The sequence below is a fragment of the Chiloscyllium punctatum genome, chromosome 26 (genome assembly GCF_047496795.1).
Source record: "Chiloscyllium punctatum isolate Juve2018m chromosome 26, sChiPun1.3, whole genome shotgun sequence".
NCBI lineage: Eukaryota > Metazoa > Chordata > Chondrichthyes > Orectolobiformes > Hemiscylliidae > Chiloscyllium > Chiloscyllium punctatum.
The window spans coordinates 52,806,398-52,833,833 of NC_092764.1; the positions used below are offsets into that span (position 1 = coordinate 52,806,398).

Here is a 27,436-nt window from a genome sequence, read left to right on the forward strand (position 1 = left end):
TCCTTGGCTTGCCAGGTCCCACTGCTCCTTGATCTTCCTTCTCCAGGTACTTTGACTTGTTTGTAGGAGACACAGGGTGACTGGTTCACACTGACAAAGTTTCTAATTTATTGGTGAAAAGCCATAACTTACAGCAACTGATGAAGGAAAATAAATAAGCTTTTTTTTCCAGGATTGAGTTTTCTGTTACTGCAGATAAAAAGACAGCTAGTTTTCTTTACAACTGTCTTCTGTCCAAAGATTCACACCAACAAACTATTCTGTTACTTCTAATCCAATCACATAATTGTTGACAGGCAGAATGCCTTTTTCATCGGCAACTGGTCACCAACCCACAGATCAATCAGCCACTTGTTAAAAGCAAAATAATGCAGATGCTTGAAATCTGAATCAAATACACAAAATACTGGACAAACTCAGGAGATCTGGCAGCAATTGTGGATGGAAAAACAAATAACATTTTGAGTCCAGTATTACCCCTCTTCAGAGCAGGTACTTGTCAGTCAAATCTCCATTTGTACCCACTGCAGTGCTTCAGTTCGTCTGTAGTAGCCTCACACACTGGTTGAAAAAACATTTGCTTGAAACCACTCTTACAATGGTGACTTGCTTTTTAAAAGGTGCAGTCGTCTTTCCCACAATCCTTTTTCTTAAAACCAGTCTGCTTCCCATTTCAGTCCATGGTCAAAAATACAGAAAAGGAAAAAGATGCGCGCTTTACAATTTAAAGAGTACAGTTGGTATGAAGTACATTTGTTCATTCTCCCCGGAAGCTAGACTGCCATGGATCTCCACCTCTGCCTGTCCGTGCTACCCATACCCATTCACATTAAACCAACTGCATCCTGTCTATCTGCCATCCATTTTCTCTGCCTGCTTCTCCCTCTAAACATGCCCAAAGGTTGCATTCATTTTATTTAAATTATACAACTATCAAATGATGAACCAACAAACAATTATGTTAAAATAATGAAAGTATAGGAGGTAAGTTATTCAAAAGTCAAGAAGTTACTGACAGTGTGTTCTGCTATAACACGGTAGTTGCATTCTTGTGCAAGCTTGTGTTATAGAAAATTGCGCAATAGAATTAATGAGGCCTATGGGAAAAACAGGGTTGGGGGCGGAGTACCAAAAATATCAGTGAGAATTGAAATAAAAATAGTCGTTAGCCTAACACAAACGATAGCACAGACTAAGTAAATGTTAATATCATACATTTCTTAATGAAATAGAACAATAGATTTAACACTTTAAGAGGTTTCTAAGTTTGCTGAGTTACAGTACTGTATTAAGACAGGGACTGAGGGTCATCATCAGCATTATCATTACTTTCAGGTGCAGGGTTACAATGAAAGAAATTATTTAGTCCAGAAGTGGATGGCTGTGGTTCATTGTCCTCAGCACTATTTCTTGGGGACTGGCTTAAAGAAGGCATCTAGTTTTTGCTGCTTTGCCATCTTCCTTCTTTCATGAAGAAGCTGGTCATAGGGTACCAGATAAGAATTTATGCCACAAACTGCTATTCTGCTGCATTCTGTGTTGTAGTCATTATCTCCTAAGAGTTGCAACTGCTTCTCAACTTCTCTCAGGATAGAAGACAAAAGGGAAATGGAAAACCCTTGTGATGCTGCATCCTGGACCTCGTTGTCTTCATCTTAAGCTTCGATTTCCCTGCAGCATCAGTCTCAACTTCTTCAAGTCCAACTTGCTTTGCAAGAGTGACCTAATGGTCTTTGATTGCTGGAAACTCCTCTGATGGTTCAATGCCTTTAAATCATGGAGAAAATCTGGAAGAAGCTGCCACAAAACTGCATGAAAGAAGTCCTTATTGACATCACCCCAGGCCTCAACAATGAGGTCAATAGCATTCTTAATGTGAAAACTTTTCCAAGATTGAAGAACACTGTCCTCATTTTCCCCTTCAGTAGCTGCAATCAGCTTCCTGAATGTGCTCCTTAAATAATAAGCTTTAAAAGCTGCTAGTGCACCCTGGTCCATGGATTGTCTGAGAGAGGTTGTGTTCGGAGGTAGAAATAGCACTTTGATGTTTTCAGAAAGCTGACCAGTGGTGGGAGAATGGTGCATTGGTGCATTGTCCAGAATGAGGAGAATCTCTAAATCCAAATCTTTTCTCCTGCAATAATTTCTAAAAACATCCTCGAAAATATCAACAATAAGGTGAGAAAAAATTTGCCCGGTCATCCGACCTCTTTTGCTTGACCTAAGGTAAACACCGCGAGTGGACTTAAGGTAACTGGGGATGGAATTGCATAATAGCTAACAGGAGTTTGTGTTTTTAAAAAATCATTCCCAAAATTAACAAGCACATTGCAGACAAATCGCATTGATGAAACGTGCGTTAGAGAAGAACGACCTGTATTTTGATGTGATAATAGAATTCTGTGTGGCTAAATGTTGCTGTAAAATATTTGTAATGTATTCAAAGCGGGATGCTGTCAATATTTCTGTCACGGGTAGTGTTTACTAATTCAGTGATTTCTTTATGTTTCCATATGCCAATGACTACAAGGCTTTAGAGGTTTAATTGAACATGAACCACAGACACAACTGTGAGTTCCAACTGTGTTTATTTCCCAGAACAGAATCAGATTTGAAAGCACAAGAATGCAGCCACTGGAATGCCCCTTCCAATTTTGATTTTTAATCATCAAAACTAGCCTAAACAGCAGGATCTTTATAATTGGAATAAAATAACAGTATAAAGTGCCAGAATATAGATTACATAATGCATAGATTACATTTTGCATATTCATGTTCACAAAATCTTTCAGTGAACTGGACAGAGCCTTATGAGAAGTATATCAAGTCAAATTGATGTGCTGAAGCAGCTAACGATTAACTTAAATACAGTTTCGGGGGCCTGGAAACTGTTTTGTCCCTGAATCAAGTGGAACCCATCGTCTAATGAGGCTGGTGGCAGGACCATGACAATTTGGACTGATGCCCTGATTAGGATAGACCAAGTGACCAACAGGAGGCAGTCATGGCCCCAGGGATAGCTCAGTAGTTGGAGCTGGTGCAGTGAAGGATTTTAAGATTGGGAGTCAAATTATGACATCAAGACTGGAAACAACTTTACTTGATAGACAATAAGTTTTATTTTTGTAATTTGGTTACCATGATTGGCAGGCACCGAACATAATCATGAGGCTGCAAGTGTAATTCTAATAAATGAACGTATGTTTATTATGTGAAAGAAAAGAAAGCTATAGGACAAGCAATAAGAAAAATTCAACCCTTTTCCCAAGAATATTTTAATTCATTTAAGGGCCTTGCTGGTTGGGTCAGCATTTATTGCCTTTCCCCAATTATCCTTGAGAAGGTGATGGTGAGCTGCTTTCTTGAAACGTTGACATCCTTGAGGTTTTGGGATACCAATTCTGCTGTTAGAAAGGGAGCACCAGACTTTAGACCCAATGACACTGAAGGAAAAGCTATATATTTCCAAGTCAGGATGGTGAGTGGCTTAGAGAGGAAGTTGCAGATGGCCATAGTCTAATGTAACTGCTTCTAGATGATATGTCTGACAGGTGCAGACTAAGGACCTTGGTGAATTTCCCCAGCGCATCTTGTAAATGGTATGTTCAGCTGCTAATGAGTAGCAGCAGTAGTAGAGGGAATGAATGTTTGAAGATGTGGTGCAAATCAAATGGACAGCTTTTTCCTGAATGATATCAAGCTGTTCTTGGAGCAGAACTCATCCAGGCAGATAGGGAGCATTCCATCACAGTCCTGACTTGTACCTTGTAGATGATGGACAGGCTTTGGGGAGTTAGGAGGTAAATTACTCGCTGCAGTATTCCTAGCCTCTGACCCATTCCTGTCGTCACTATTTATTTGGCAATCCAGTTCTGGTCAATGGTAAGCTTCAGGATATTGATAGTTGGTGGAGGGGAGGGTGGGGAGAGGGGGTGTTCAGTGATGGTAAAGTATTTGAATGCCAAGGGTTGATAGTTAGGTTGTTTCTTTTGTTTGACTTGGTCATTGTCTGACCCTTGTGTGGCATGAATGTTACTTGCCACATGTTAACTCAAACCTGGGTATCTTCCAGGTCTTGCTGCATTCGGACATGGATTGCTTTAGTATCTGAGAAGTCATGAATGGTGCTGAATATTTTGCAATCAACAGTGAACACCTCCACTTCACTTTCACGTCACCTCTGGAATTTAGCTCTTGAATCAAGGTTGTAATGAGGTCAGGAGCTGAGTGGCCCTGGCAGAACCCACACTGGGTGTCTCTGTGCAGGTTATTGCTGAGCAGGTGCTGCTTGATAGCACTGTTGCTGACACCTTCCATCACTTTGCCGATGTTCAGCAGTAGACTGATGAGACAGTAATTGACTGTGTTGGATTTCTTCTCATTTTTATGTACAGAACATATCTTGGCAATTTTCCACATTGTCAGGTAGATGGCAATATTGTAACTATATTGAAACAGCTTGGCTCAGGGTGTGGCAAGTTCTGGAGCACAAGACTTCAGTACTATTGCGGGTATTTATCAGCGCCCATTGCCTTTACATTATCCAGTGCCTGCAGTGGTTTCTTGATATCACGTAAGGTGAATTGAATTGGCTGAAGACTGGTATCTGTAATGCTGGGGACCACTGGAGGAGGCCAAGATGGGTCATCCACTTGGCATTTCTGGATGAAGATTGCTATGAATGCTTCAGCCTTATATTTTGCACTAGATGCGCTGGGCTGTTCCATCATTGATGATGGGGATATTTGCGAAGCCTCCTCTTCCTGTGAATTATATAATTGCTCACCATCACTCAAGACTGTGTGTGGCAGAACTTGGATCCAATCCAATATTGACACTCAACCCCATTGAAACATCATTCAATCATCACTCTTCCTTACTCAACAGACAAGGAACATACGTTTCCTTTTAGTGAGTTTCTGGTACATTTACCAGTTGTGATCCTCTCTGTCACTCCCTGAGACACACTGACACAGATGAACTCACTGATCTGTCTCACTGAACAGTAAGGGCAAAAATCATGAAGACTTTTCCAGTTACTTTGAATAATTTGAGGCCATTAAGTGTAGATGTTCTGCTATGGATCATTTTTTCTGAACTGAACCTGTTTTGGCCTCTCTTTCCCTGGGCTGTAAAAGCTCAACTTCAGCAAAGATCTGATAAGAAAACATGTCCAGATATGCACTTTAAATCATTTAATAACTTGGAAATGATGTTTGATCCATGGCTGAAGGACACGGGTTTCTGGCTCTTATAAAAATGTCACCTTCACAGAACTGCAAACCAAAGGTCCATATACATTGACCTGAGAGGAGCAAGTGGAACAAGAGTCAGAGAGTGAGAAAAATCAGAGATCTTAGTGTCACAGAGCAAAAGGCAAAGGGAATGGTAATGGTTGTAGAGAGTGCAGATAGGTTGAGAGTTGGTGTTAATGGTAGATGTGATTAGCAGAATATATCTCAGTTCTGCTAAAAGTAAAACCAAGAAACCAGACATCATGCTTTTTGGAGGAGTCGGGGGTGAGGGGGGATGGTGGATATTAGGGGATGCAAGGCATGGAAAATGAAATAGAGGACAGAATGATGATCTATTTCCTCTCTTTTTGTCCCTCTGCCTTCCCTACAAACCCCATGTCTGGTTCCCTTGGTTTTGCTGCAGAACTAACCTATGTCTTGCAATGGCCAGCTATTATTAACACCTATTTGAGACCTATTACCTGTCTTGATCTATTCACACTATTCTGTGAAATATATTCAGTCTGCTTCTCAAACCTTATCCATAGAATCCTATTAACCAACCCTCACATTTTGAGCATTTCGAAAGCTTACAGCACTGAAAGAACTAATCACAATCTGAGTATTTTTCTTTCTCATCTTAGTCTAGGTCTGCTCAAAATGTCAGCTGTAATAAAGAAATTGTGTGTTATGCAAAAATTGAAAGTGTTTAAAGAATGAACTGCACCAGGATAGGTAGAGATGTAGCTGCTGAGGTAATTTCACTGATTACCATATTTCAGCTGGCTTGTTGCAAGTAAGTATAAAGTGAAGGGCAGTTTGAAAAATATTTGTTCTCCAAATCTAATTAAACAATTCAGAGGTAGTTATAGAGACATCGGCATATGTCACGTACCTGACCTTTGCTTTGTGGAGCTCCTGTGCATAGCTTAGATTTGTAGAATACTTGTAGAAAATTCATTCTCAGGATGGATCATTCTTGGCAAAGCCAGCAATAATTACTTGCTGCTAATTGGCCTTGAGACGGTAGTGGAAAACCTCCTTCATCAGCTGCTGCTGTCCATGTAGTTCTCAAATCCAGTCATCTGCGGACTGCTAAATTGGGGCAAAAGACTCATGGGCCAATGATATACCAGTCCTACTCCATCCCTTGCAGTTGCTACTGCAAAACATTTGATCAGAATGGATGGGAAGAATATTGGTGTTTTTAATTAGACCTCAATGAGGTGATGTCCACTTCCAAATTGTCGTGGGAATGGTCAGTGTTGAGGTTTGTGGCTTTTTATCATGCATGCTCCCAGTCATGACATTGGTCATCAGCGACCTAAACCTTGAATCAACCTGTCGGCTACCTGGAGATCCCAATGGACCATTGGTGATCTGTGGATCATATTTTGCATCAGTAGGATAAAGGTTTGATTAAACAGCAATGAAGATTTTACAGTTCCAACTCTGGAACTTATGTGACTCAGAGGGGAACTTGAAGCTAGTTATGTTCCCAGGCACCAGTCCTCCTTCCAGGTGGTTACTGTCAGCAGATGGGAGGTACAGTCATAGAGCTAGTGAATGCATTCAGTTGTTGATACAGGCTGATGCCACGGTATTGGAGAGAGTGAACACTTAAGGTAGTGGATGGGCTGTCCATCAGGCCGATTGTTTTGCATTAGCCAATGATGAGTTTCCTGAATGTTGATGGAGCTGCATTTATCCAAACGAGTGAAGACTAATGGTCCCTTTTGGATACATAGGAAGTTAAATGTTCCTATATTTGACATGGAGGTGCCGGTGTTGGACTGGGGTGGACAAAGTTAAAAATCACACAACACCAGGTTACAATCCAACAGGTTTATTTGGAAGTACATGCTTTTGGAATGCTGCTTCTTCGTCCCACCTGACGAAGGAGCAGCACTCCGACAGCTTGTATTTCCAATTAAACCTGTTGGATTGTAACCTGGTGTTGTGTGATTTTAATTTTTGTTCCTGTATAAGTCATGCACAAGAACACCAGTTTAAGTTAACATGCAACCACGGTTTCACAAAAATAATGTAAAATACTGAAATAAACTGCTCTTGCACAATAAAAAAAGAAGCTATGTTAGTGGACAGCAATCCATTCAATCCTTGACTTACAAATTGTAGGTACAGGAGAGACTTCTGGGTATGGGGAGATGAGTTAGTCCATTTGAGTCTCTAGTCAATGGTGGCTCTTGGGATCTGAAGCTGAAGAATAAAGTAAACAGTGGCACCTGTGAAGATTAATTTCCACTTAACAGTCCAAGTCGGGATGTTGTCTAGATCCTATTGCCTGCAGACATGACCTGAATTTATCTATTACAAGTTGTAAATAGAAGTAAATGGTGATTTGAAATACTTGTCACTCATTGGCAGATCTAGTTTGAGCCCTTGGCTGGTTCAGAGCACTGTGCATTTGCTCAGGTTCACAATCTCAACATTGTCCCTGGTCTACACACCTACAGGATTGTCATGTCCAAATCTGAGGAAACAGGAGGACATTGGTGATGGGTGCAGTAAAAAAGTCATTAAACTAAATCAAAATGACATAATGGCGCATTGTGAGTAATGGATCTTAGAAATCCTTTCATCGTATCTCTCTGCTTTCTGTCACACTCTCATATTACATCCATTTTGTCAAAGTAATGTTCATTACACATGCTGCTTACAGTAAAACTCACAACTATCATAGGTATTGCAGATGTGTGCTAAAAACGAGGGAAAATGAATGTCTGCTGCTGACTACACAGTATTGAATGCAGAGATCTGATCATGTGTTAAATCCTGCATAAACAGCTGGTATAAATGAAGCATTATAGATGGACGATAGCAGTAATGTTAGCTCCCTTCAGTGCTACCTGTTGGAAACTCTCTGCTATGGAATTATGCACTTAAATATCACTGTATTTATCCCCTCCCCATCCCATTTTCCCATCACAAAAGAAACCTGATTTCTAATGCTCTTAATTTACTCTTTGAATGGTGAAACCTATTCTCAATTTTCATTTCATGCAGGTCTTTTCTGTAATTTATTATCTAGATTCACTACACAGTAAAGTCAGGTTTCATATTTTTGTATTTTTCAATCTTGATCTCACTGACTGTCAAAAATCTTTCCAATCTAACCTTATCAATACATTTATGCAAAAGCCACCAAACCCCTACTGACATGTTGAACTCTTTTATCAAATGTGTATGTCACAATTTATTTGTCCTTTATAATTTTATTGTTTTTCTCCCTGTTACTGTCTTCAGACCAGCCTGGAGCAGGGTCATTGCTCCTGATGGTTACCCTATTCATAAGATTCTCCTTTAGCAAAGACTCATAGAATCCCAACAGTTTCAAAACAGGCCATTTGGGCCATCAAATCCATGCCAACTCTCTGAAGAGCATCCCACTCCCTACCTATCCCTTTATCTCTACATTTCCCATGGCTAATCCACCTAGCCTGCACATGCCTCAACACAATGGGCAATTTAGCATGGCCAATCCACCTGCACATCTTTGGATTGTGGGACGAAACCAGAGCACCTGGAGGAAATCCCCGCAGACACTGGGAGAGTGTGCAAGCTCCACACAGACCGAGGCTGGAATCAAACGCAGGTCCATGGCATTGTGAGGCAGCAGAGCTAACCACTGAGCCACCATGCTGCCCAGTAGCAAATATCTACAAATATCATCGACAGTACTTCAACTATTCATCCTTAGATGTAACTAAGGTTAAGGTTAAAATCTTTAAGGACAAAATTAAAATAAAACACAACATTCATAAAATTTAATGTTTATAATATCTTTTGTAACCCCAATATTTCCTTTTTTTGTTATTAACTCACGGGCTGTAGGTGCCCATGGCTAGGTCAGCATTTATTGCCCATTCCTAATTGCCCTTGTAAGAACCATGTGTTTTCATTTTATGTTTTTTGAAACTGTGACTGAAATGAAAAAAAAGGAAAGTAATAGTACTTGAAAAAGTGGCTGCAGTTTTGAAAAGCAAGCAAAAACCCATGTTTGATGGAACAAGCATAATTTGGAGTTCAAGTTGCAGATGATTTGGGACCATGGGGATGTACTGATGCAGCTTTTGATGGCAACAAAAATTTAATTGGTCTATGGACTAGTGACCATTTATTAATGACAGAGATCTTTTTGGCTGCCAACAACTGTGTGATTGCTTCTCAGCTTAAAGATGGAAATGAGTTACAGACAGAGACAGAGACAGAAGTGTTCAGTTATCCCTTGTTCAGGAGTGGTGTCTCTGTTCTCTGCAGCCAAAACACACTGTGAACCTGGAGAAACTTAGTTTGTCTTCCCTGCAACAGTTGTTGTAAGCTGTGACTTTTAACTAATAGGGCAGAAAGCTTTTATAAAGGAACCTGTCACTGTGTAACCAACTAGTGGATGCAACTAGAAAAAAAGTAACTGAAGTAATGTGCTGGCCAGCAGAAAAGTAGGAAAGATTATCTCAACAACAGAACCTCGGAACAAGCGCTCCTGAATGTCTTACCACTCTTTTCCTCTACCCATAACTTATTTAACTCCATCTAATTGTCTGTCTGTGTGCATGCAAGGGGAATTATAAGGGGATTAGAATTTTAATTAATAGAATTAAATGGTGAAGGTTTATAATTGTTAACCTGAAGCTAGAGCAATGGTTTTCAATTGGTGTGTCGTGAGCGCTGTAGAAGCATACCGTGAAAGTTTGTACAAAGGCAATGAAAATAAATGTAAAACAAACATTGTTTCATCTTAAACAATATTCTAACCAACTTAAATTACAACTCATAAAAATTTGTGAAAATTGATCTTCATATTAAAAGAGAAAAACCAGTCTTTAGGTTCTGAAACACGAACATTCCAAACAGAGGCAGCCAAAGATCCCCAAAATTGAGATGACATGATAATTTTCATCAGTGGGTGTACAAACCAAGCAATGGAATTTGCACAATTTCTTGTTGAAAGCAAACAAGATAAAACGAGCTAACATTAGCATATATAACTAAATTGACCTTTGGAAAATCTAGTTTATTTCCCCGATATAAGAAGAAATGGGTATGTTTGTTGTCAGAAGAGGCAATCCCTCTGCTAATTCAGTTGTTCTTGAAATATCTGAATCCAAAGGAAAAAAGTGAAAACACTGGCAGGCCCAGGTTTCCCACGAACCCGATAAACTGCAATTTACTCTGTGTTTTGCTTTGATCCATTGAATTTCAATGATGGATAGGTTCAATTATTCAATAAAAAAATTACACTTCTAAAAAATATTGTTACAAATATGAAATGTCATTTGCAAAATTCAGACCCTGAACCAAGTGCGCTGTGTGGAACAGATTTAGGACCACAAACTGTCAGATATAGTTGAGGTGAGCAGAGTTTTCAAATGTGTCTGTGCCTGCAGTTGAAGATAGTGTATTGCTTCCAATGATTTGAAACATTAATGCATCTCTCTAATAAGACCATAACTATAGTAAATACAAGTAAATGTGACATTTATGAGCAATTAATTCAGATGAAAAAATGAGTGCAACATAGAATTGTTTGTCTCAATGAAGTTTGCCATGTTACTGAAAAGGTTTGGAACCAATCAGCTAGAGTCTAGTTACTTGTAATTAATAGTGATCATTGTTCAATACAGAAACCTGGTCGGTGCTTTATATCAATCTAGGTCTGTAACTCTGGTAAATTGGAGAGCTTTGTGGCTTTTTTAAAAACTTGACTCCAGTAATATTGGGACTTGCTTTCCAGTGTTCTACCTCAGTGGGTTGTAACACCCTGGAGAATGTGGTAGCCAATGGCGTTCTTGAACCACTGGTGGTCTTTGGGGAGTTGGGATACCATTAGAAAGGGAGTTCCAGGAACTTCACCCAGCAGCATTGAAGAAACGACAAGTTCCAATTTAGAAAGATGAGTGGCTTTGAGGACAACGTGCAGGTGGTTCCTGTGCAGCTTGTCCTTCTACATGGTAGAGGCCACAATTGGAAGATGTAGTTGAAGCTGTCTCAGTAAGTTACTACATAATAGTACATAGTGTTACTGCTACCAGTTTGTGCTTGTGGGAGAGGGAGTAAATCTTTAAGATGGTGGGCAAGCTGATTGATTGATTTGTTTTGATGATGTTGAACATTTTGAACATTGTTGGAACTGCTCTCATCCAGTAAGTAGAGTGTACTATACCACATTGCTAGCTTGTATCTTGTAGATGGCAGTTAAGCTTTGGGGAGACAAGAGGTGAGTTACTCGCCATAATTCCTAGCCTCTGATCTGTTCCTATAGCAACAGCATTTATATGGCTGGTCCAGTTATGTTCCTGAACAATGATAACCTTCAAGATATTGATAATGGGGGATTCAATAATGGTATTGAATATCATGAGATAATAGTTAGATTCTGTCTTGTTGGAGATAACCATTGCCGACCATTTGTGTGGTACGAATGTTGCTTATTGAAAGTATTTAGTGTACAACTTCTGAAACATATCCTACTGCTCCTCACAGCTGTTTAATCTGGTCCATGGGAGTAGAGGGATTGAAATGACCTCTACTCATCCTGGATGAGTACCTCCTCATTCTGGATCAAACGATAACCTTAGAATGGATTCCAAGTTTGCAGTCATGCTAGGTAGCTGCCAGTACCCACTTACTGGTGCACCTTCTGCCATTTGAAATGAGGTGAATCAGATGTAGCAATGTTCCCTATGAAAACTGATTTGTGGTGGGCAATGAGATGGACAATCATTACATCATGTTCCACGTCCTCTGTTGAAACCTGAGCCCAGGCTCCTATAAAATACAAGAGGCACTCCCAATTTATTGACTATCTCTGTCACTAAAGGTCCAGCTGCAGGTGCCTCTTGAATTGCCAAATACCCCTCTGGTGACTATGTTATAATCCCAGCTGAGGGTAATATTGGATGGGTCAGATCCCAAAGAGAGACCTGACTTGATAGATCATTAGCTTTACTTTTTTGAGTTTGTTTGGAGGTCACTCACTGAAGAGGCTGCCAAATTATTTTATTTAAAGGACACACAAGTCTATTACATGAGGAAAAAAAAATGTATTGTATTATACTATAAAACAACTATTGGAACAAACTAATTACAGATCTTGGAAAGATAGATTCCACTGTTTTACCCCAGTCTTAGAGACACCCCCACTGCATTCAGCCTCTGGAGTTTTCTTCTGAGAAACTCAAGGTTTCTCCCCAGCCCTGAAGCTGACTATGAATAGCACCTCTGCTGCTGTAGACCTTTTCTGTCTGGGCAAACCATCCCTGTCCCTGGATAGTAAAACCTAAGTCAGTAAACACCTAAGCGAATATCCTCCCTGATGACTTGCTAACTGTTGAGCTTACATTTATTTATTTATTGGAAAGGCTGTTTGCAGCTCACTCTTCAAAATGGCTTTCTTAAAAAAAAATGGTCAGACTTCCACAGAACAGAAAATTAAAATCATTTCTTCTCACTTTGGAACTAGCCAAATTACAGTTATAATATATTATCAGCCTTCATCACACTGTATTGTTCTCTCCCTACATGATTGTTTGAGTTGATTGCTTCAAATTACTCCTTACATTGATGATACTGAAATTAGAATATCTTTTGAAATAAATGAGACCCATGCTTTCAACAATGGGAATACACAGGCAAAGTTCATTCTAATCTTTTTGTTTGCAATACAAAAGCAATTTGTTTAAATCGGCAGCCCTTTAATTTTTATTTTGACATGGTCACACACCCACAATATGTTAAAGGGGCAGACTCACCCACAAGCTGCTTAGGAGATTTCAGACTAACGTATGGTTGGATAGCCCACAAGCAACATTGGATGAAAACATTGATGCCAACTCCTTCTACTCCACTACCACAGGCTCCCCCTCATTTACACCCAAACTAACCACCTGAATATCTGAATTGGTGCATTGAAGAGGTCGAGCAGGGAATACAGCCTACTGCCAGGTCCATGCATCTTTGACAGCACAGCAGGCTGGAGATGGTTTCTATGACTGAAAGAACTGTTTGGATAATTGATGTGAATTGATTTAAGAAATGAAGAGTTTATTCTAGTTTTGTTAGCAGATTCCAAAACTTTTATTGGAATTAAAATTTGCATGGAAATGATTTAAAACAGTGCTTTTTAGTGAACAGAATACAAATATGGTATTTCAAAATTGGAAGTTGGAAAAAAATCTTGAACAAATTGTTGCAGAATTTAGTTAGTAGACACTAAAGTTTATGATGCTATGGTTACCAGATGATTGCCAATATGACAATCCTGAAAGATGCATCATTGAACAGAACTGAAGATGAAGACAATTCTGTCCAGTTACTAGGACAATGAAGGTATGACCTGATCATGCATGCAGATTCTGAGACTGGGACGACTTTGAGGACTCCTGCTTGGTAGAATGGGCAGTAGCATTTTGGAGAGCAAAGAGAATTTTGCTCCATTCTCTGGAACAAAGCCATCACTATTTTGCTAAGAGTTCCGAAAATGGATTGGCATCTAAAATAGATGTACAGCTAATTTAGCTAGTTCAATAGGATGCCAAGCCATTTTAGAACTCAGCTGGGGGAGAATTTCAGGCTGTCTGCCAACATAAACAGCTTGGGAATAACATTAATCTAGATTTATGTCTGCATTTACTCCTAAAAATAGTTCACAATTTATTAGAAGAACATTACAGGATTTTAAGTGAACATTTCCAACGATAATAATGGAGAATTAATTTAATGAAAACGATGAAGAATGAGCAGAGGTGTCAAAGCTGTTGGCATTGGGCATTGCAGAAAGATTATAGAGATTTTATATTTTTACACAATTTAGTCCCTATAGATGCCCTCCCTTGCCTAGGATGGTGGGACATTGCTATCATCTTTTGTTCAGTCGAAAGGAGGCATGATTAAACAAATTAGTGAAATAATGTTTGAATAGTTAAACCATCAAAAGCTTAAGTAAAGATGATAGAATTTTCCTGTTTTGAACAGAAATATTTAGTTGAGTGAGAATGCAACTTTTCTAACACAATCTTCTGCTCTTTACTTCATTCATTGTGGCTCCAGGCTGTGTCACAGCCTTTTCACACAATCACCAGAGTTAGAAGTGATTGTCACTGCTGGGACTTGGTGGTCTTTGTGGAGCAAAGTAATATACAACAGCACAGGAAGAAGATTGGTGATCTTCTGCCCTTCACAAGGGTACATGCCACCGTCTTCTCTGTGCATTATCATTCTCACAGGGCCACCAGGCAGTCTGCCTTTGCAACTGCACTCCCCTCTCACCAAGACTCATGGACTACAACTCTTACTGTTGTATACATTGAGAATTCAACAGCTATTAATCACCTTGTCCTCCCAAACTACAAATCCTTCCTGCCCACTGCACCTCCTACTCACTCACTGGGTCATCTCACCATCTCTCTTGCTCCTACATCATTACTAACTGCTTTAGAAGCTAGTCCCATGATCCTGAAACCCCTCTTTTGACTCATTTGAAAGAAAAGTTGGCTCACAACTGGGTTGAAAAGGCCAAGACTGACAGCAGGTGGGGTGGCAGACATAAGACTTCTCACGGATTTGAGGAGAATATTCTTGAGCTGGCTGGAAAAATAATGACTGTGAAGACAAAGAAAACTCAATGGGCAAGCATGTTCTACTGTTCTCCAATCACTATCGATGTTTACTTATTCTTTAACCTGCATAGGCTGTCACTCCTCTAGCACAACTAATTCCTTGTCAGTTCAAATGCAGGCACTAATGGCACCCACTAATTCTCTGGCAGAAGGTGGATTGTGCCAAGGGACCCTCAGCTCCACCTCTATCTTCTGAGGAAGAAGCCACTCAACCTTCACTAGCAAGGTTTTCCCCGCACCCTCCGCCAGCTCAGACTCTCACTCCATTGGGCTCGCTTTCTGGATTGTACTCAGGAGCACAATCTGATGAGCATATCGCTGGCACTTTTCCAAAGCTGGTCGAGGAAGAAACACTCCAGGCCATTGGCAGTCCGAGGACTGACAGAGACCAGGCACTCGCTCAGCCCCAGACAGGAGCCAATCCCAGGGTCACGACTGTTGATAACTTTATCAAAATGTGCTGACAGGCACAGGAAAGGCCGAAAGATTTGACAGAAGGAGTCAGTAAACTGGGTTGAAGAAGAGAGGAGAAAGTGAGGACTACAGATGCTGGAGATCAAAGTCAAGGGTGGGGTGCTGGAAAAGCACAACCAGTCAGGCAGCATCTGAGGAGCAGGAGAGTCCACATTTCACACACCTGTTCTTCATCAAAATGATGAAGAACAGAGGATTCCACCAATGTTTTCGGCACCGTGCTGTTCCAACATGTGTATGTTTGGCTGTCTCCATGGTGGGGTTGGTGACTGTCATGGACAGCCAGGAGTAGCAAATCAGTGTCTGTCAGATTTACAGATGGATCTGCACTCCATCACTAGAGCCATAAGTGCTCAGCATCAAGGCAAGAAGGGGACAAGGGACCTGGACCTCCGTCCATGTGCAATTTCCTCTCAGGGAGCCAAAGTAGTGCTAGCAGTCTAAAGGTTATGTAAAGGTGTCATTCAGCCAAGATGGAAGAACCACCCATTTTCTGGTGGCAGCCATCTTTAATCTGAAAGAAGGCATGAACCTGTGAGTTCTGAACTACACAAGTGGCAGCTCCCAGGATATCTAACATAGTCCTCCAAAATCATCTGGCATCGATAGTCACATATAATTTGAACATTGATGTGGAAGGCTTTTCTGTCGATGAACTCTGCTTTGAGAGTGCACTCAAGGTGCAATGTGGGTGTAGGTGGTAGCACCCTTTACTTTAGGGGAAGCCAGCAATAGTGAGAATGGCACTGCCACTATTTAACTCTCTCCATCACAGGGGACAGATATGTACAGCTGTGATCTGGAGAAAAATGGTGTCAGTGTCACCCAGGATGCATTAGTACCTGAAGCCTAGTTTGTAATGTGCAATATAGGATAACCAATGAGCTGCCAATGAAATGCAAATTGATTTCAGATGATTGACATTACTAAATTAGTGGATGCAGGATTAATGCAGCTGTCTCTATCACAAGCTCAAATTCACTCATTTAACTTGCTCCTTAAGAGAAAGACAGTAGCTTACAAAATGTCACCTCATGAAGAGTGAGTATCAACTTAGGGTGTAGGTTTGCTCACTGAGCTGTAGGTTTGATATCCAGACCTTTCATTACCTGGCGAGGCAACATCATCAGTGGTGACCTCCAAGTGAAGCAAAGTTGTTGTCTCCTGCTTTCTATTTATATGTTTGTCCTGGGTGGGATTCCTGGGGTTTGTGGTGATGTCATTTCCTGTTTGTTTTCTGAGGGGTTAATAGATGGTATCTAGATCTATTTATTTGTTTATGGTGTTGTGGTTGGAGTGCCAGGCCTCTAGGAATTCTCTGGCATGTCTTTGCTTAGCCTGTCCCAGGATAGATGTGTTGTCCCAGTCGAAATGGTGCTTTTTTTTTCATCTGTGTGTAGGGCTACGAGGGAGAGAGGGTCGTGTCTTTTTGTGGCTAGCTGGTGTTCGTGTATCGTGTAATGAAACGTCTGGATATCAAACCTACAGCTCAGCGAGCAAAACAACACCGTAAACCTCAACCTGAGCTACAAATCTTCACAAACCTTGCAGTATCAATGTTGCATAGTTGACTTTGGATTAAATATAGCTTGGTTTCAACTCTGTTCTTGTGTCTTGCAAGGTCTACCTGACACACAGGGTGATGCCCCATTCTTTATGCCCCTTTTTTTTTGGGTTGCTAGTCCTATGGCCCCAATAATCTTTCAGCCTTCTCCTGTTTCGATTTAGCCCATCTAAATAACAACTAGTTACCGCAAATTACCCCAAAGCCTATGGCTTTGCGAATTGCTGCATTCTTGTGGCTATACACTCTCCCCATGTAGAGACCAAAGTGATAGTGACTTGTAAGAACTCTCAATCCTGGAGTCTCTAAGGCCCACCTATATTCTGTTCGATTCCACCATTCTATTAGATTCCACCCTTCTGTCACAAATTCACCCCCATCATTGAAATCAGTCCATCAGTGACCCAATCCAAGGAAGTCCATCCCCAGATTTCAGTTGCCTGCTTTTCCCAGGACTCCATAGACCTCGCGATGAAAAGTCTCCTGACCAGTATTGACTAAACCATCCTGATTGATCATCAACCACACCCTGAACTGACTTAACAGGGCAGCCTCTAACTGAAGGTGCCCAACCCCCAGCTGAAGCTTCCACAGTACGTGGACTGGCACATGAGAGCAGTCATGGTGATGGTGAGGCTAGTGGTATGCTGATGCCAGTTTGCATGGATGAAGGCTAGAGGAGGGTGGTGGCCATGGAGCACACAGGAATGTTGTGGTGAGGGCAGCATCACATGATGATTGATACAGCAATTGGCAAGCCCCCAGGTTCATGTCAGGAATGTATGCCATTTAGGTTCTCAAGGGAGGAAGGGGAACTGGAAGTTGTGTAAAAATGAGGCAAATTGGCAAACAATGAGATGGAAATAGGTGGGCGCTAGGTAGGCAAGATTCTGAAGTCGCTGTTTTAAGCTTAAGGGGGAAACTAAGGTTCGCTCTTGCTATATTTTTCCCAACTTCTTTGCCATTCCCCAAGCCACTCTGGGGAGGGGTGAATTCCACCCTTGCAGTCTATTGTGAATCCAGCATTCGCATTTTGCAGCCAATAGATTCATCCACATTGCTTTGGATACAACCAGTCCCTGGGTTACGAATGGTTTCCGTTCTGGAGTCCGTTGACGAGTGGGTTTGTACACAGTGCAGGACAATATGCAGGAGCTGTTTCTCAGTACAGGGAATGTTCATACGTTTAAAATTACACTATTGTGTATTTGATGATGTGTGTAAGTTGAACGTTCGTAAATCAGGGACCCTGTATTTAATTTGTGTTCTACGAGGGCCTTTAAACGTTAACGGTTGTACATTAATAAGAAACAAGATATTTAAAAAGTGTATTTTCCATCAAAATCTTGGTTTTCAACTAAGGCTTTGATGCCTTAGTGAGATATTCTCATAGCATGAACTCCACATTAGCTGATGTTGGTTTCACAGGAAGCCCTGATATCGAGAAGCTCGGCTCCAACTCATGTCCCTTCTGAGTGCAACTCCTTGATGGAAGCAAAGATTGCAGGGTGACACCCAGATTACCAGATCAACCTCTTAACTGGAGAGATTTGTTTGAACACTTTGAGAGACTGGGAGCTAGTTAGGATACCCTTCTATTGGCTCACACCCATTTTGAATAGATGCCTCTAAGGATTGACTCTGAGGTAGATTTGGACTGCCTCAACTGAGTGGGAAGTGGCTTAATTGTCTCTCATAAGATATTCGTCATTGTTATCGCTTATTATAATGCAAGGTTTTATAAGATGGCTATGTTTTGCACTATTTTTTTTCCTGTCTGTGGTAAAACCAGATACCCTGAAACAGAAGTCAGTGTGAATTTGGTTTCTGCTGTCAGTAGACCAGGTGATGGTTACCACAGGGATCAGGACCGGTAAAGACTTATTGAACTCCAATTGCTGAATATCGCACCTCAACGCAAAGCCAGAGGCAGCAGTTCATGGTTTAAAAGAGGCAGGAACATCATTGCATAAGTCAGCAAATGGAAAAGATCTGTTTTCTCTGTTAACTACATAAAATGTGAGTAATAAGACATTTTCCGGTTGAAGAAGTACTTTTGGAAATTTTAAATCGTTGGAAAATTTGCCATGGCATGGAATCACAAGAATTCGGAAGTTTGAGAAAGACTGAGGGAAAGGACTTGATGGGATTATTGGATATTACAACTCAATTTAATGGAGACACATGAAAACCTATTGGAACCTGGGAACAGCTTCTGTCTGTTTTGATTTGGAGAAAGGAGGCAAATGTACTGTAACCAAATATGCAGACTATATTGAAATATGTAAAAAGGCAGGTTGTGAGAGTTTACAAAGAGATAGTGTTAGGTTAAGTGGGCAAAAAGTTGTCAAATGGAGTATAATGTGGGGAAAATGTGAAGTTACTTTGGAAGGGAGAACACTGTTTAAATGGAGAGAAACGACCGAAAGCTGCAATGTAAAGGGACTTAGATACATGTATCTGAAACATAGAAAACTAGTACATAGGTGCAGCAGGTATCAGGAAGGCTCATGGGATCTTGGCCCTTACTTCAAGGTGTCTGAGTATAAGAATAGGGAAGTCTTACTGTCATAGCAAAGATGCTGGTGAGACCAGATCTGGAAATACTGTGTGCAATTTTGGTCCCCTTTTATTTAAAGAATAATACTTCACTGGAGATATTTCAGAGAAAGTTCGCCACATGATCGCTGGTATGGAGGGATTCTCATGCACAAAGGCTAAACAGGTTGGGACTCAACACTGGCGTTTAGAAGAATGAGAGGCAATTTCATTTAAACATATAGGTTTCTTAAGGGGCTGGACAGAGTAAACGCTGAGAGGCTGTTTCCACTTGTGGGAGAATCTAGGACAAAAGGCAATGGTGTCAGAATAAAGAGGCACCAATTTAAGTCTGAGATGAAGGAGAATTTCTCTGAGGACTGAAGAGTTTTGGAACTCCTGGCCAGAAAGAGCTGTGGGGGCATAGTCCTTGTATATATTTAAGATTTGGAGATGCCGGTGTTAGACTGGGGTGTACAAAGTTAAAAATCACACCAGCAGGCTATAGTCCAATAGGTTTAAGTGGAAGCACTAGCTTTTGGAGCGCCGGTCCTTCATCAGGTTTATTTAAGGCTGCGATAGATTCTTGATCAGTATGGAATTCAAGGGTTGCAGGAAAGTGGAAGTGGTGAATGTTGGATCAGCCATGATCTATTGAATGGCGGAGCATACTCGAGGGGCTGAATGCCCTACCCTGTTCCCATTTCTTATTGTCTTCTGATCTAAGATTGCAATTCTGTGGAGATCATTATATAAAATGTAATATGGGGATATCGAAGGGGTTAACACGCTAATGAGGGAGAATACTAGTTTCCAACTAAAAATATTTAATCAATGGTGATTTTAGTTTGCTGAATACAATAAATGTCTTCGTCATAGAGGTGTACAGCATGGAAATAGGTTCTTCGGTCCAACCTGTCCATGCCGACCAGCTATCTCAACCCAATCGAGTTCCACCTATCAGCATTGGGCCCATATCCCTCCAAACCCTTCCTATTCCTATACCCATCCAAATGCCTTTTAAATGTTGCAATTGTACCAGCCTCCACCACATCCTCTGGTAGTTCATTCCTTGCACATACTACCCTCTGCATGTAAATGTTGCCCCTTAGGTCTCTTTTATTTCTTTCTCCTCTCACCCTAAACCTATGCCCTCCAGTTCTGGACTCTCCCACACAAGGGAAAAGACTTTGTCTATTTATCCTATCCATGCCCCTCATAAATTTGTAAACCTCTATAAGGTCACCCCTCAGCTTCCGACGCTCCAGGGAAAACAGCCCCAGCCTGTTCAGCCCCTCCCTATAGCTCAAATCCTCCAACCCTGGCAACATCCTTGTAAATCTTTTCTGAACCCTTTCACGTTTCACAACTGTTATATGATTCATTTGAGGTGGCCTCTGGAAATTTAAATCTTCAGTTTGTAAGGCAATCAGGATATTGAAAAATTCATACTAGCACAATAAGATTGTTCTTAAATTGGAGAAGGAACAAGCACATTTGTTGCTCTGAATAACTCCTTAATTAACTCAAAGATTGTATTTAACTAAAGATTTGGAGATGCGGATGTTGGACTGGGGTGTACAAAGTTAAAAATCACACAACACCAGGTTATAGTCCAACAGGTTTAACAGGTGGTTGTGGAGTATCCACCTGATGAAGGAGCGTCGCTCCGAAAGCTAGTGCTTCCAATTAAACCTGTTGGACTATAACCTGGTGTTGTGTGATTTTTAACTTTGTATTTAACTAAGGACTTGATGCTGAACATGAGGTGATTTTAAATGATAAACACAAACATTTTTGTTGCCTAAAGTGAGTGAATACTGGGAAAATCAAAACATTCTACAAATGTATTTTAAAACTGAGTTGGGTATTACTAGAAAAACATTGTATTGAAGCTTTGTGTCTTAAACTAATCAGGGCAATTTGCAAGAATATCAATTCGAGGGCAAAACTGTATTGGAGGATAGTGCCAATTGGTTGACAAAAGTTGACTTTGGTTGGGGATTTGCAATAAAGAATGCACCAATTAATGATGATTGTAGTTCACTGCCAGGCCTTGATTGAATTTTCAACCAGACAGATTGACTCTGATTGGCGAGTGCATTGCTTAAGAAATGAATCAGCAAATTGCAGTCACTTACTTCTCTTGAGTCGAAACAGACGCTGTTTTTATATGTTCTTTCTGTCAATATATACAGCTTCCAGGACACGCAAATGTGCCACACTGCAAGCCCAATTGACAATTCTAAATTAATTATCACTGTAATTCTTCCCACATTCAGAATTATGCTGCAAATGCTGTCCAATTGCGGAATCTTATCTAATGTTGGTTATTGTTTTGCAAGCTGATTGGGTACAGTCAAAGCTTTACTTTCTTCTGCAATATTTAATTTCTAAACTGCCAAATGGCTAAGATACAAATTTGCACAATTCAGATAATTAAGATTATCTACATGGAATGCATCCATGCCTTTTGCAATCAAATAATGTCATTGTGACTTTAATATTAGCACTTTGGTAACTATGAAGATATATGATTTTACCCTTTTACTCTTTTCTCAGACTGCCCAGACTGTGATGCTGCTTGTTGCTGTGTTTCTTCTGTCTTGGCTGCCCCACCATATCATAAACATGTGGGTTGAATTTGGGTATTTTCCCCTGAACGATGCATCGTTCGCCTTCAGGATCATCTCTCACTGCATGACGTATGGGAACTCCTGCATTAATCCCATAATATATGCATTCCTCTCGGAAAATTTTCGGAAAGCCAGTCGCCAAGTCTTCAGTTGCAAATTCCCTTTCCCACAACCCATTGAGGAGAAAGTGGTCAGGATTCGAATGGAGAACTTTTCGACAACACCTTCAACAACAAATGCTTGAAGCCATTGCACTTTGTTCTGAGTATTGTGACCAAGCATGGAGGCCATGCCTGTGCAGTCTGAAATTGCACATCTGGTGAGAACAAGCAGTCAAAATACTGGATCAAGAGCTCAAATGTTCAGAACAATTGATAATGATGTCAACAGATGTCAGTGTTGTGTTGATCCAGAAGGTTTATGTCCCAAGGCATGTTCATGATATATAAATTAAAAAGGGGTATCAAATAGCCTAATGGATGGTTCCAGCACTATCTGAAAATCCATTTGAGTTTCAGAAATAGTTAATAAAAGTTCTCACTTGTCTGCTTGGGGTTTAGTGAATATGGTGTTCAGTACCCTTGCAGTTTGAGGTATGGAGATATGATGAGATAAATTAAATCACTGAAGAAAATTCTAATCAGTTATAGAACTGGACTTTTTTTAGAATGCTGGTGTATTGACACCAAAAATGAAGTTACACTGAATACTGTCATTTCTATGACAATTTTAGTGTCTATCTTATTTAATATTAAAAGTTTGGGTTATTGCTTGTAAATGTGGATGACAACTCAATCCAATTAGCTCAATTTGAATCTAGTTGAATTCCAGACTGGTTTCTAAATTCAGTTTGTTTTGATTTAGACGAGATATGGTTGACTTGATTTAATTTCATGCAGTCAGACTTGATTATTTGTACAAGAAGCTTGACCGTCTAAGAAAGAAACTAGAGTTTCATTCATCAATGTTGCCATAGTTTGACCTGAATAAATTCAATAAATAATTATGATGTTAGTGGCTAAAATGATAGAAAAAAAATTTTAAATCGGGCTCTAGTCAAGCACTGTAGTTCTGTCAGAGATTTTCATTAGAAATAAATTTCTGAAACAAATGATTGTCTATTTCAGAGTAATGAATTATTAATCTCACTTTGACTGTTCCAAGTTAGCAATTACACAGTGACTGTACTAAGAAGATTAGTAGCCAATAAAACTGATTCCAACTTAGTAGAAGAGTGGTTCATACAATGATTTTGCATCCACTTCTCAACCCAGCCCATGCTACTGGGAATGTAGTCAATCTAAGCTATTAAAGGTCCTAAGTAAACACATTTACACCTTTTCAGTTTAATTTTAAGTTGACATCCAACTGTTCATGATTTTGGTCTTTACTAGCAATTCATCTCAAGCCTCAAAGTCTTACAGCCTGGAAACAAACCCTTCAATCCAATACGTCCATACTGAAGATGACCTAAGCTAATCTAGTTCCATTTGTCAGCATTCAGACCATATCCTCCAAACCCTTCCTATTCATATATCCATCCAGATACCTTTTAAATGTTCTAATTGTACCAGCCTCCATCACTTTCCCTGGCAGCTCATTCCAAACATGTACCACCCTCTGCTTGAAAAAGCTACACCTGAGGTCCTTTTCAAATCTTTCCCTTCTCATCCTAAACCTATGCTATCTAGTTTTGGACTCCCTACCCCCATGAAAAATACCCCCAGCTATTCATCATATCCATACTCTTTGTGATTTTATAAACCTTTATAAGGTCACCCCTCAATGATTTAATCCTGGTGCAGCAAGTAATGAGGTTGAGGTTGAGGAAGAGAAGCGACTTTATAATTCATTTTTATTGCCTGAAGTGATTCATTCGCAAACACTGACTTCACCTTTATGACCACGGAAGGGAACAAGTAGGGATAACAAAATAATCTGAATTTTAAACTTTGAGAGAGAAAATCTGCTTTTTTTTTATCCAATATGTTTAATTCTTCTGCATACTCCAGTGGTTGAAACTACTTGTCAAAGAATAGACTGATGGCATTAAATAACAAACAACTGATGTTACCACATATTTTACTTCCTTTTTGAGGTGGAATTATCAATTCCAGCAAAAGTTCATACTTCTGAGTCACAAGATGTATTATTCAGCGTGTGTGCGTGTCTGTGCAGACCAGTGTGGTATGCAGTGGGCAAATGAGCCTTTTCTGTTCAAGCAGTGATTTAATGTTGCATAAAAGGTAATGGTTTTAATTCGCTGTCCCACACCGAGAGACACTGAGACTGCAGAAACTATGGCAGCAGGAATGAGCACAGCATACCACAGGTTTCTCTTAAATTATCTTTACTACAAGTTACATCGAGTCATGATGCATTATGACCAATACTTTGTAAAAACAAAGAAAATAACCTGCTTTAAATAAATAATATGTAATTGTACATAACATGGAGAATAAAATAATGTGAAAGTAGATATGTTTAAAAAACCTAAAGTCCATTATGATCTCACGCTTTGATCTTCCTGACAAAGGCTTTTGTTTTATTTTTCAACACTTTGTCACTAAGAAAGGCACAAATAATACAAAGAAAATTGGATGAGTAAACCCCTACCTCTCCCTCTTAATCCTAATCCTGTGATTTTATTGTTCCCTGCTAAATATTGCTACATACCAGAAAGAGTCTCATTAAATCCCCAGATTCTATTCAAATAAAGGGATTTATCAGCTTAACACCACTTTATTGGGAAATGTATTAAAACATCTATTAACTTTATTTGTTTAAAACAGATGAATCTACTGTGTTAATGTCTTCAGTAACATGTATCTTCAATAGTTGCTGCTTAGAGTTGCCAATGTTGCAATTCTAATTTTGCAGATGATTTTTCTTTATTTACTTTGGTGCATTTCAAGAAGCTCAAAGAATTTAAAGTTTATAGAAATTCAGCAACTTCCAGTTAATTATGCCAAGTGAGAGCAATGAAATTAACAGTTGTTCCCCCTTTGCTCAAGGAAGAAGTGCCAGGCAAAAGTGAAGACAAATCAAATATCGAACTCAAATGGGGTCTATGGGCCAATATTGGAAGTGGGAAAAGTGGCCATTTAATGATAGGTTCAATATTGCTTTTTCAGATAGATTATGAAGCATTGATGTTGCTACGCAATGAATAGAAGAGTATTGTCAAGCTAGTTCTCATGGATTACGCAAGATATTGTCATTCAATTTATTAAGCAGAGATGCTCAGCATTCCTTTGCTAGGTTAGTTAACTTTTCAATATTTATACCATGTATATTTATAATTGACTAATAAACCACTTGCACTGAGAGCTTTGTTTAAGTTTTATGTTGACAGCTTTTCACATTCAGAAGATCAAATTATACACTCAAATGAGCTCACAACCATATAATCCTGTTCACAAATTAGTGCAACAAATAATTTTCCTTTCTTCTGCCATGCTTGTTATGTCTAAATTAGTTTAAAATCTTTTAAAGTGTTTAAAAATCTTTGTATTCCTAATCTCCAGCCTTTTTTTTTGTTGTTGATAGGAATAGAATAATAAGCAAATCAGTGAGAGCTGAAAAGTTACAGAGATCAGAGGGCAAAGTGGAGGCAAGCCGAAAGACTGGTTGACCTAGGAATTACTGGATGATGATAACACTGACACAATGCAGTTGTGATGAGCTACAGTGGAAGTGAGGGTAGTGCAAGGCAAACATACTTGGCATGCCATGCCAACAGATTTCCTGGCAGGTGTGGCTCCAAGCAGCAAAAATATGCTTTTCAATAAGACTTTAATTATTAACTAATTAAACACTATTAAATCTGGTAGTTCAACACTGCAGTCTTGCATTCTGTGATTCTGATAGAAATTGTTGGGCTGGATTGTAATGTAACCTGTTGTGTTGGGAAATATATGGTTGTGCCCACTTTTTAGCCTGGGAGAGGTTACCTGTCTGCCTCCTAATGGTTTGAAAATATCCTGATATTAAGCTTAAGGAAGGAAGAACCCATAAGGGAAACGTACCTGCTTGCAGGGTGTTGTCATTAGGTTTATAATTGACATCAATCATCCAAGCCCACGCCAATTTAATGGCAGCGCTACTGTGCGCCAAGATATTTTCATTGCTCTTCAATATTCAAGAGTTCCTTTAATTAGTACAACTGGTCATTAATGTAGGTGGATGATGGACACTGTAATGTTGAGGCTGGGTACTTTATCAGCATGTAATTACAAATTCACATCTGAAATCTTGGTGTAAAGAACTAGCTAGCACCATTCAAACAAAAACTAAGCTGCAAAACTTTCTGGGATTCTCAGATCTCTCAACCTTTGCAAATAACCATTTAAGGTTATTGAAGAGATGTTTAAACAGTACTAATCCAAACAGGAAAGCTGAGGCATCTTTATAGTAATGGTTTCCTGGAGCTAACAGAGAGAAATTTGCAAACTGAGGATGAAAAGAAAATATAACGAATGAGTAAAATAGTTGTTTTTCAAATGCAGTCTATTGTGATAACTTCATGGATAAATTTTTGTCAGTGTGGTAGAATGACTAAGAGCCTGAGTTCAGACAGAATAGGATGGCTTCTGTAGCCGACACGAATGACGTATTTCTTCACATTCATTGAAAGAGGTTTTCATGATATTGCTACTAATTATAAATAACTGAACATGGCAAGGTTTTTTTTTTGAAGTTCTACACAACTGTTCAAACATATACATTTTTAACCTTTACTTGCATAATCTCAGAAATATTTGATATTGTCTACTGTCTTTGGTTGCCTGAAAGAAACAGCAACTAAAGCTTGGATGTGTACAAAATCAAGGATCAGTGTTGTTCAGCATCCATTAGTATTTGTGAGTTTTAAAAAGAATTCCTGCAAGTCAGAATAATACACTTAGGACTGAGATTTATAAAGTGAATTGACATTTGCAAGAAGGACTGAAATCCTAAGGTTCCTTTAAAATATTTTAATGTATATTCAATACAGATTTGCAGTGTTTAAGATTTTACATGACAACAAATTGTACAGTTCTCTGGATTAATGATTCCATGAAGGTACATGATTCTACTTTGATAATGTTGTTTAAGTACACTGTCTGCATTGTGAGTTGATAATGTTGAGCTGTTTATGGTTGACATAATTAAATTGTTACTGGTACACCAATTCTAGACCCATTGCTGAAAAATGTTTTCATTTCTTGAGTTTTTTTTATTTCCTAATGCATGCAAGAAAGCAGAAATCTCAAAGTGGGTTCAAGTGAATAAGAGAAAGAGCTGCAGGTGCTGGAAATTAGCACCAAAAACAAATTGCTAGAGAAACACAGCTGGTCTGGCAGCATCTGT

At 39.6% G+C, this 27,436-nt stretch overlaps 1 protein-coding gene across 1 annotated transcript in view; it reads left to right on the forward strand.

Annotated features, from left to right (window-relative positions):
* galr1b (galanin receptor 1b) overlaps positions 1-27,257 on the forward strand; it is a 39,717-nt gene extending 12,460 nt beyond the window's left edge. The window contains exon 3 of the mRNA XM_072547412.1: positions 22,011-27,257. Within this exon, the coding sequence (XP_072403513.1) occupies positions 22,011-22,328 (318 nt within the window). The 3' untranslated portion in view covers positions 22,329-27,257. The remainder of the gene's footprint in view (positions 1-22,010) is intronic.
* The last annotated feature ends 179 nt before the right edge of the window (positions 27,258-27,436 follow it).